Source organism: Rhinopithecus bieti, unplaced genomic scaffold (genome assembly GCF_001698545.2).
Source record: "Rhinopithecus bieti isolate Rb0 unplaced genomic scaffold, ASM169854v2 scaffold_20170, whole genome shotgun sequence".
In the NCBI taxonomy this organism is placed as follows: domain Eukaryota; kingdom Metazoa; phylum Chordata; class Mammalia; order Primates; family Cercopithecidae; genus Rhinopithecus; species Rhinopithecus bieti.
Window position 1 is genome coordinate 1,417,053 of NW_016810097.1, and position 11,156 is coordinate 1,428,208.

The 11,156-nt window shown below is 54.8% G+C and overlaps 1 protein-coding gene across 2 annotated transcripts in view; it reads left to right on the top strand.

Annotated features, from left to right (window-relative positions):
• Positions 1 to 11,156, top strand: part of SIL1 (SIL1 nucleotide exchange factor) — a 242,464-nt gene extending 231,308 nt beyond the window's left edge. The window contains exons 8-10 of one of the 2 annotated variants that reach the window (XM_017891294.1): positions 5,983 to 6,079; positions 6,539 to 6,703; positions 10,400 to 11,156. In XM_017891294.1, coding sequence (XP_017746783.1) covers positions 5,983 to 6,079; positions 6,539 to 6,703; positions 10,400 to 10,741 — 604 coding nt within the window. In that variant the 3' untranslated portion in view covers positions 10,742 to 11,156. The remainder of the gene's footprint in view (positions 1 to 5,982; positions 6,080 to 6,538; positions 6,704 to 10,399) is intronic. The other variant, XM_017891295.1, reaches the window with a different exon arrangement.

Genomic DNA, 11,156 nt, shown 5'->3' on the forward strand with positions numbered 1-11,156 from the left:
AAAAAAAAAAAAAAAAAAAAAAAGTTTTTTTTTTTTTTAAGAAACAAGGAGGAAAGGGGGGTGGGAAGGACTATTATTGGGACAGTTGGCAAAATCTAAGTAAATATCTATAGATTATTGTGTCAGTGTGAGTTTCCTGATTTTGATCATTGTACTTTGGTTATATGTTCTTAGGACATTCACACTGATATGTTTAGGGGTAAAGGGTCTTCATATCTTCAATTACCCTCAAATATTTCAAAAAGAAAATCTGTGTAAATATTACTAGAGACAGAGAGTTGTGGTAAATGCCCACAATTGGTGGATCTGGGTGGGAGTTTATTTACTTTTCTTACAGCTTTTCAGTAAGTCCTTTTTCTGTGTGATTACTTTTCAGTAATTTTTTTTTTTTTTTTTTTAGAGAGACGGAATCTCACTCTGTTGCCCATAACTCACTGCAGCCTCAACCTCCTGGGCTCAAGTGATCCTCTTACCTCAGCCTCCCGAGTAGCTGGGACTATAGGCACATATGACCTTGCCTGGCTATTTTTTTTTTTACTTTTGCAGAGACGGGGATTTTACCACCTTGTGCAGGCTAGTTTCAAACTCCCGGACTCAAGCAGTCCTCCCGCCTTAGCTTGTCAAAGTGCTGAGATTATAGGCATAAGCCACCACACCTGGCCTATTTTCTGTAATTTTTTATGTCACTAGTCTGAAATGGTTTCAGGAAATAAACTGCCCCAGGTGACTGTGATGCAGGGCTATGTTGGAGAGCTACCAGATGTCCTTCAGGAAGGTCATTTGCTGCCCCTCCCTCTGAGGTTCCCTTTATCTCCCCAAAGGTGGGCAGATGATTGTGTCTCTGTGTGTGTCTTGTGTGTGTGTCTGTCAAGAGGTTCTAGAGACCCTCTCGTGAGTTGCTGTTACTATGGTGAGGGGTGGGTGTCTCATAGTTGCTTACGTGGGCGGCTTCCAGTTAGGGGCTGTACATGAAGGGGTTAGATGATAGCCCCGCCCTTCCCCAGTGTCCAGATGGAACTCCTGAGGCCATACAGGTCCCACCACACAAGTGATGTGCAGATCATGTGTTTTGTTATTCCTGGAAGCTTGACTTTGTATGGTGTTTTTTTTTTTTTTTTTTTTTTTTTTTTTGAGACAGAGTCTTGCTTTGTTGCCCAGACTGGAGTGAGGTGGCATGATCTCAGCTCACTGAAACCTCTACCTCCTGAGTTCAAGCGATTCTCCTGCCTCAGCCTCCCGAGTAGCTGAGATTACAGGTGCCTGCCACCGCACCAGCTAACTTTTGTATTTTTAGTAGAGACGGGGTTTCACCATGTTGGCCAGGCTGGTCTCAGACTCCTGATCTCAAGTGATGTGCCCGCCTCAGCCTCCCAAAGTGCTGGGATTACAGGCGTGAGCCACTGCTCCTGGCCAGTTGTTTGTATCTTAACTGATTGATTCCCTAATCCCACTCATCCCTGGATGTCAGGCAAATATAGATGTCTCTTGAACACATCTATTTCAGGATTACACATCCTGCAAATTCTTGCTTTCTCAGATGATGGAGGCTACACATTAGGGCATAAGCAAGGTGGGGCCACCAGAGGAAATCTTTTTCTCTGGGCAAGAAGGCGAGCATGCACTTCATCAGGTGAATGATTGAGCCTGGCCCCATATACCCCTGAGATGTGCCCTCTGCCCTCAGTGCATGGCATCATCTCAGAGGCATTTCAGATGAAAAATGGTAGTTTTTTACTGTCATAAGGGAATGAAAAGAGTATTTGTTGCACTGAGAAATGTCACGAGGACTCGTGAGTGAGCACATCCCTCTGCTATGCCTCTGGTGTCCTGGTTTGGCCTGGCAGTCTCAATCACAGAAGCTCTCTTCAGTTACACCTTAGCATTTCCTTGGCCCCCATCTAACTAGTCACCCTCATCCTTACTCCCATCCTAGAGCTCTGCCTTTTCCAGTTGTTCTCCTTTTCAGAAATTCAGACTTCCTTTTCAGCCCTTCCAGTTGACCCTGGAGCAGAATTTCCGTGCACACGGCCTGTTGGCCCTGACACCTGTGCAGTGGCCCAAGACCCCACACTCAAAAGGGCCCGTGTCTGGCTTCATGCTCTGTTCTCACTGTCTTGAAATTTCTGATGATTCTTGAACAAAATGCCCCACGTTTTCATATTGCACTTGGGCCTGAAAATTATGTGGCTAGTCCTGAGCCCAAGGGTGAAGTCAGCCCCGGCGTGTGTATTGGGCAGCAATCTCCTGGGCCCCTTGGCCGAGCTGGGTTGCCCTCCCTGTGGTCAGCTCCTTCAGTCCCCTTCCACCCAGACACATGCTTAGCTTCAGTTAGCTAAACTATGACCTCTGACTCTTGACTGTTGCCCAAATTGCTGTCACCCTGACCCAAACTCTTTGGTTTTTGCAAATGCAATCACTTCCATTTTTGCAGCCCGCCCCACCCCCAGCCCATCCCCCTGCAAGATTTACAGAGTAGCAGCTGCTGCCGTCCCTCTGCACACAGACAGCTGACTTGCCTGCTGATTGTGAACATCCCAGTAATCCAAGTGCTAATGGTATTTATTTAGTCCAGCCGGCTTAGCCCTGAACAAGGTTTATTCTCATTTATCGCATCGGAGATGAGCTACGTCCTTAATATCCTTCTGTTGACTTTGAGCACACCAGCACCACTAATGTCACTTTGAGGCGTGCCAGGCCCCCGCCCTCTTAACTCACTCAGATCCCCAACTGTCAGGATACCTACCTTCCAGCCAGCAGGACTGGCCCCTCCAGGGGTGGGCTGCAGCTCTGGTCCAGAGTCCATAGGCTGGAGGAGGATGGGGCTGGCGTATGTGATATGTGCTCGAGGCATCCGGGCCGAATCAAGCCGTGCTGTCAAGAATGTGGTCTGACTTCTTTGTGTAGTAAGCCTACTGTAATTATCTTTTGGCCACAGTGCATTGGCGAGCACTATGGCATTTTGGCATTAATTAACTATTCTGTCTTTAACACAGGTAGTCCTAGCTCTGCCTCATGGGTGAAAATTTGCCCAAGGTCATCAGCCATTGCTCATGAAATTCCCAGCAAGGGTCCTCCAGGCCCCGGCCCTTGCAGGTCCAGAGGCCTCACTCTGAGCTGTTTTGGTAGTTGCCTCCCCCAGCCCCAGGCTGTGAGCATTTAGAGCCCGAGGCGGAGCTGCCTGTGGAGAGAGGGTCTGTTTCGGGGAGCAGATTCTGCCCATGGCGGGAGATTGCTCAGGAAACGTTCAGCTCTACTGGCCCTGCCTGGATGGACAGAGGAGCAGCTGGAAGCGCAGGCCTCATCTTCCCCCTCTTCCTCTGCTGTGTTTCTGCAACCCCTTCCCTGGGCAGCCCTGAAAGGCCACTTCACAGGGTGGCCTTTTAGGAAATTCCTGAAGCTGTGGGAACCCTGGGGTAAGGCCCGGAGTTCCCAGGGTCCCGTGGGCACCTCATTTAAGCTGATCATGTGAAGAGGCCAGGCAGGGCATGGACCCAGGGCTGCCAAGGCTGTGCACTGTCACAGCCCAGGTTTGGCCATGGTCCTGCCCTACCCACGGACTTGGCTGTGGGTGAAAACATGAATTTATTGCCTTATGAACCCGATTTCAGCAATTTACAAAAGGTCAGAGTTCCTCTTTTCTCTCCGGTTTACTTATCCCATGTTGGAGCTCTCTTCTCTCCTACTCGAAATGGAGTGGGAAGAGCTGCCTGAGGGAGACAGAGTGGGTAGGACTGGCTGCTGCTGGCTTGGCTGTGGGTGACTCCCGGCCCACATCAGCCTACCTTCTGAAGAAGGGACTTCTCTTTGCCCTGGTCCCAGTGCAGAAAGTGGAAGGGCTTTGGTGGCCCAGCCCTGGGTGATTAACTGGGGCTGCAATGATGGGGTGCTGTGATGAGCTTTGTGCTGTCTTTGGAGGGCCTTGTTTCTGCTGCTCCGAGGGCCCGTGAGGGATGGGACTCCTTGGCAGTGCTCCCAAAGGGTGATGCGATGTCAGATCTCGCAGCCCCCCTTGGGGAGGCAGCATTTGATGTTTGTGTGAATCTCTCAGCGTGGTCGTCTTCTCTTCCTGGACCCTCCTGTCATGGGTGAATGTTCCTTAGGCACATGATGGCAGAGACAGCCCTAATTAGCTCATGCTTTGATGAAACAGCTGCCTGTCTCAAGTTGGGGGGGCAGGGGAGCAGCTCAGCTCCCAGGCCCCCCTGCACCAGCGCCTGCCTCCCTGCCTATCTGGAGAGGAGCTGTCAGCCTCCCTTCCCCAGGGCCTCTGGCCCATCTCCAGGCAGCTCTGCAGACACAGGGGTGGAGTTGCTGTGGGATGGGCTGGCACCCACCCTGTACTTCCTTTCTGGCTGAGAGGCTACAGAGTGACACGTGGTACAAAGGAGCTTTTCCCTTTAGAAAACCGGCTCAGCGTGCTCCGTCTGCTCTGGACCTTGAAGCTTGTTCCTGGTTGGAATAAAAGCGGGGAGCTCTCTTCATTCCATTCAGCCAGCTTTGGGGGCACGCCTGCTGTGTGTCGGGCCCTCTCCTGTACAGTGGCACAGTGTGTCTTTTCTGGGTTTAGGACCAGGAGCCAGCTCCTTCTGATTTGTCTTTGTTTCCTTATACCCTGGCTCACTCTCGAGGACCCTGTGAGGGTCCCCTGGCCAGGAGGTTGGGAGTTAGGAGGAACAGGTGCTTTCTGGGTCTCCAGGAGCTTGTGGTCATTCCAAGGGCAGGCAGCCAGAGGCATGTGGTGGCTTTGGTAGAGTGCAGTGTCCTTTTTGGGCTAGTTGGGTGGGTGTGACAGCCACCATCTGACTGCTGGCTTGGCCCCTTCACCTGCTGCTGGCCTCAAGCTTTTGTGTGCCCGTCCCCTCTCTTCTCGGGGCCTCACAAGTGGGCTGCTGAGAGGGAAGCCCTGACCTGCCCAAGGCCTGACCATCCGGTCTCTGTGCTTGCCACTTGCTCCTTAATTAATCGCTAATGCAGTCTTGCAAGGAACCTGCAAAAGGGTATCCTGCTAGGGATCCCTGCCATGTCCCCTGCATGGCACCCTGCCCTGATGGGGGTCCCCGCCAGGTCCCTTATCCCTTCATCTGGGAGGTCTGGGCCTGAAATGTTTTAATAACATCATTATTTCTCTAGCCCAGAGTGGGGAGAGGAGTTCCAGAGGCAGCTCAGGGTTTTGAGTACTTTAGTGCGGTGTGTTTCTCTGTTGATATGTTCGTGGTTGTGTACACGTGTTCGTTCGTTCGTTCGTTCGTTCATTCATTCATTCATTCATTCATTCATTCCCTACTGTCCAGGACCTGTGACATGGCGGGCTCTGTGCTGAGTGCTGAGAATACGGGCAGAGAAGCTGACAGTAGCTGCTGTTATTGAGTGGGAGCCCAGTGGGAGGCATTGGGTTGTTCTGTTTTAGGATCTGCCTAGGTATTCAGAGGCTCCTGTCTCTTGCACTTTCTTCCTGCCTTCTCCTACAAGCATTTTCTATGTGCAGTCTGAGTGCCGACCCAGGAGAGGAGAGGGATGGGGCCCTGACCTTCGGGCTGCAGACCCAGAGGGGAACAGACCCATTAGTAATTGCCCCAGTGTGTGATGTGCCTGGGGTCACGGAGGAAGGAACATCTGGCACTGGCTTGGGAAGCGCCAAGAAAGGCTTCCTACGGGAGAGACGCTGAAGGAGCACCTTTGGCATCAAAATGTCTTTACAGTAATAGAGACGATTCACCTTCCAGCCTACTCCAGCCCCTTGGCTGCTGGGGAGTCGGGGCTGGCATGGGAGCCCTCAGCCCTGTCACCTGTGCTGTGGGCCACTGTTCCCACATGGGTCTGTGCCAGATGGTCTTTGTTTCCCCAGCTGAGTTTGACTTGCCCTGCATGGGAACCTGCATTGTTCTTGTTTCTGCCCAGGATGGCTGGCATAGGTTCAGTTCCCTGACCACCCGATCCCTGGGCTGGGCACGGTAGTCATGCTTTCCTGTGCTTCTTCCCCAGCAACCCCAAGGTCCAGGTGGAGGCCGTTGAAGGGGGAGCCCTGCAGAAGCTTTTGGTCATCCTGGCCACGGAGCAGCCATTCACTGCAAAGAAGAAGGTGTGTTTCCATGCCCTTCCTCCTGCCTGGCCCCCAGGACAACTGTGGGGCCTGAAAGGAAAGGGTTCCTGTCCAGGCTGTGCATGTTACCTCGGGGACCTGAGCGTCATCTGCTGGGTGGCATAGGGGGAGAGGTTACACTAAACTAAAGCAGATGGCAGTGTGCCAAGGTGACTAGAGGCCTGTGGGCAGCTCCTGTGGTGTGGCCTTGGGCCCTACTCTTGGCCTCCCACCCTTGGTCTCTGTTTACCTCCCATTTACTCACTTGGTAATGTTGAAGGTGTCTGAGTCTCTACTGGCCTCACACTCTTGGGTTCTGGGGTGTAGCTGTAACTGAGGTGTTAGGTGGGGCTGGGAGGAATGGGGACTAGGTTGGGGCACCTCTGTCTGCCTTCCCTGGACCTCAGGACAGGTCCAGCTCACTTGGCCTCTCACCTGCCCCTGGGTCTCTGTCCCCAGGTCCTGTTTGCGCTGTGCTCCCTGCTGCGCCACTTCCCCTATGCCCAGCGGCAGTTCCTGAAGCTCGGGGGGCTGCAAGTCCTGAGGAGCCTGGTGCAGGAGAAAGGCGCAGAGGTGCTGGCCGTGCGCGTGGTCACGCTGCTCTACGACCTGGTCACGGAGAAGGTGAGTACCCAGGCCCACCCGGTCTCCTCATTTGCTTTGTGTGTGCTTCTGGATGGATGGACAGACAGATGGAAGAGACTGGGGACATCAGGGAGGATGTTGTGTGAGATGTGGTGGCTTAGCTGAAACCTGAGGGCTGATGAATGGGAGATGGCCCTGCCAGCCATGGTCACGGCCAAGTGTGCAGGCAGAGGACTCAGCGTGAGGCAAGCCCTGGAGCAGCCAGGACCAGGCCCCCAAGGGACAAAAGGCTGAGGGGGTGGAGCAGCCCGGAGCGCCTTCGAATGGCACTGACTCTTCGGATTCTAGAAACTTGGAGGTGCCTCCTCTGGGAGCTTTGACTCTGGGCAGCGCCTCAGAGCGGCTGCCCTTGAGAGTCCCAGGGACCCAATTGTTCGCCACTTGGGAGGAGACTTGGTGCCCGGCCCTCTTTGCAAGCTTGAAGAAGCATCGTAATTAAGGAAAACCAGCCAGGCCTGGATTCTTAATTCAGTTGCTGCAGAGAGCATTGGCAGGGCTTCCTCAGTTGCCCCTCTAGGGCCACAGGCTCCCCAGAACAGCCGCATGCCGACTAGTGGAGCAGGGCTGGGCAGCCGCTGGAACTGCTGCTGAATGGCGGAGGCTGGGCCCTTCCCCGGCTCTGCACACACCTCCTCCAGGCCTTCTCTCCCAGGCTGCCCCTCCCCCGGCTCTGCACACGCCTCCCCCAGGCCTTCTCTCCCAGGCTGGCCCTCCCCCCACTCTGCACACGCCTCCCCCAGGCCTTCTCTCCCAGGCAGTATCGGGATGGCTGTGGCTGCCTCTGTCTGTCACTCTCTCTCCCCAGCTCTCTGACTCTCTCTGCCTGTCTTATCTCTCGGTCTGTTTCTCTCTCTTCTCTTATTCAAGCTGCAGAAATCCAGTTTCTTAGAACAGCAGGCAGCCATGTGGTGCTCAGATCCAATTAATAAGGCCTGGGCACAGTTCAGGTTCTGGGAGTGGGCCAGTGAGCCTGGAGAAGGACATGAAGGACATGTAGGCTGGCTGGGCATTTCCCAGGGAAACTGGGCTCTGTTCTCTGGTGTCTTGGGTGTGTGTCCGTGCTGCCCCCAGCCCTGGCATCCTGGGCACTATGGCACTGACCCATTGCTAGCACACTACCAGCAGGCAGGCTCGCCAAGGCTGCCCCGAGGCTGCCGGCCCCAGGAGCCTGCCTCTGGAAGCTTTGGGGTGCTGACATGATTGGGGAGGGGAGGACTGGCATCTCTCTACAAACAGTATGGAAATGGCCCCTTCTTTCAGGGCGGACAGCAGATGAGTTTCAGTCAGAGAGATTTAGGACTGACTGTACTTAGGCTGAGGCGGTCAGGGCTTCTCTGTTCTTGTGATTTCTTTTTTCTTTTTTTTTTGAGACAGGGTCTCTCTCTGTCACCCAGTGGCGCGATCTTGGCTCACTGCAACCTCTGCCTCCCAGACTCAAGTGATCCTCCTACCTCAGCCCCCTGAGTAGCTGTGACTATAGGCCCATGCCACCATGCCTGGCTAATTTTTTGTAAACAGAGTCTCACTATGTTGCTCAGGCTGGTCTTGAACTTCTGGGCTCAAGCAATCCTGCCTCAGCCTCCCAAAGTATTGGAATTATAGGCGTGAGTCACTAAGTCCAGCCTCTTGCAGCCCTTAAGAAAGAATGAAGACCTAGCCAAACTAGGGGTGGGTCCAGAGCTGCCTGAAGGTGGAGGGACATGAGCTGTCCACCACGATGGAGGGGCACTGTGCAGCTCAGGGGGATCACTGCAGCACGTTGTCGTGACAGCCGGGGACTGTGGAATTCCCATGGGCAATGTGACACCCCCATCAGGGTGCTGGGGTCTGCCAGGCCCCAGGCAGTCCTCGTATGTGCCTTGGCCTGTGACAGGACCTCTACTGAGAGACCATGCCCTAACATCTGGGCTTCTGCAGCGGTGAGATGCCTGCCTGGGGTTTGGATTCCATGGCCTCTGGTGCATCTGAGGAGCTGAAGGGCCACAGGGGGACCCTGCCTGTGCTGCCTGCTGTGCCGGGTGCTGGGGAAATAGTCCGCAGTCCCTGCCGTCCACGAGCTTTCGGGCAGAGGTTTATCAGAGAATTGCCCTGAGCGTGTGTTGTAGTCTGTCTGCTGCTACTTGAACAGAATACCCCGGACTGGGTAATGTATAAAGAAAAGGCAGTTTTGGCTCATGATTCACGAGGCTGGGAAATCCACGATTGGGTGAGTGCCTCTGGTGGGGGCCTTTGTGCTGCATGGCGACATTGTGGAAGGTGGGAGGGCAAGAGTACTTGTGGAAAAAAGCATGCTGGGCCGGGCTTGCTTTCTAGAATAACAGCCGCTCTCGCATAAGGAACCTGCTGCCCTCCCGACCTAGGGCAGCTCCTCTCAATACTGCTGCCGTGGGAATTAAGCTTCCAACACTTGAACTAGGGAAACGCATTCAAACCACAGCAGCATGTGAGTGCAGGCCAGTCGGGGGAGGCCGGCCAGTGGCAGTGAGGTGTGCAGGGAGCCATGGAGTGAGTGGGGCCATGTGGGGGCGCACCTGGAAGTGGGAGCTGCGCCTCCAGAGGCCCCAGGGGAGAGTTAGAGTGACAGGAGTGGGTGTGAGTGGGTCCAGGCTGCGCACAGTGGGGGCGGAGCCTGCAGAGCCTCGCAGTCTCAGGGAAGGGATTGATTTCGTCTTTATCACCCGCAATGCCAGGTTGTGAGGATTTGGGGGCTGGAGGAGAGGGGGTACAGGAGGCAGTGGACTGCAGGACACGGGGGATGAAGGTGGAACTAACGGGATTGGGGTGTGTTTTGGAGGCGAAGCTGGCAGGACTGAGGGGTGTAGTAGGAAAGAACCAGGGGGTCCCTCTCAGCCTTTGCTGTCCCAGGATGCAGGATCGCACACCTCCTCAGCTTCCTCTGCCAGCCCCAATCAGCCCCACGGCTTCCTGCTACCACAGGAAGCACCAGGTGGTCCACTGTGGCCTTGTCTTCTCCTGGGCTTCCCTCTTGCCTTGTGTATCTTCCCTGTGCTTCATTCTCCCCTGGAGTTAGGGCAGGCGTTCCTTCTTTCTCCACACAGGCACACTTCGTACAGCTGCACAGGAAATCTCCGCCCCGTCCCAACCCTCCCAACCCTCCACCCCTCCACCTCTGACCTTTAGGTAACCTGCCTGCTTGTTAGGGTTCAGGTGTTGCCTTTCCGGCTGCTGGCTCTTGTGCTGATGAAGCTGGGCTTCTGCACTTTACAGACAGGCTGAGTTTCTCCACTTAAGAGGTAGATGGCATTGGGTCTCGGGAGGCTGAGTGCCGGCCATGGTCATTCAGTAAGTCAGTGGTGGAGCAGGAATTTGAAGCCAGCCTGTCTGCCTCCATGCTGCACTCTTAGATTACCTTTATCATGCTGTTTGGGAATTAGTTAATTTTCATTCTCCTGCTAGACCCTAAGCTCCTTGAGGGCAAGACTGTATCTCCATCGTGGTTTCTTCAGCACCTGGCACCACACAGGTGTTTCTCTTGGTAGATGAATGAATGGATAGACAGACAGACTTGGGGATGGAGGAAGAGGTGGGCCCTCAGGGGTCAGCCTTGTGCCTTCGTGTCTGAAGGGCAGAGCTGGCCAGTTGTGAGCTAACTGCTCCCCATGTGTTCTGTCCCCACCCCCACCCTACCTGGCCCATGGCTGTGGCGGATGGCAGATGTTCGCCGAGGAGGAGGCTGAGCTGACCCAGGAGACGTCCCCAGAGAAGCTGCAGCAGTATCGCCAGGTACACCTTCTGCCAGGCCTGCGGGAACAGGGCTGGTGCGAGATCACAGCCCACCTCCTGGCGCTGCCTGAGCATGATGCCCGTGAAAAGGTGCTGCAGACACTGGGCGTCCTCCTGGCCACCTGCCGGGACCACTACCGTCAAGACCCCCAGCTCAGCAGGACACTGGCCAGCCTGCAGGTTGAGTACCAGGCGCTGGCCACCAGCCTGAGCTGCAGGACGGTGAGACGAGGCTACTCCGCAGAGCTGCTGGGCTCGTCAACAGCTTGCTGAAGAGCTGAGAGAGGCCCCACACCGAGGGACTTGACTGGGGTGGGGACGCCGCGTAGTGAGGCTGAGGTGCCAGGCGTGGGATGGGCTCCTCAGGCAGGGAGGACATCTTCGCAGTGCGCTGGGCATTAAATGGAAACCTGAAGGCCGTCCTCTGTCTGCTGTGTGTTTGTGTAGACTGGGCACAGCCCTGTGGCCAGGGAGTCAGGTGAGTAGTTGGGTGATGGGCCCTGGTGACGTGCAGGGGTCAGCCCAGGGCATCCAGGAACAGGATCCAGGGCAGGGGCCTGGGCCCAGGAGTTGCAAGTCGCTGCTTCTTACCAAGCAGCAGCTCTGTGACCTTGGTTAGTCGCTTAATTGCTCTGAGTTTGTGTCGTCATCTGTCAGAGGAAGTGCCGTTAAAGGAGAAAAATCACGT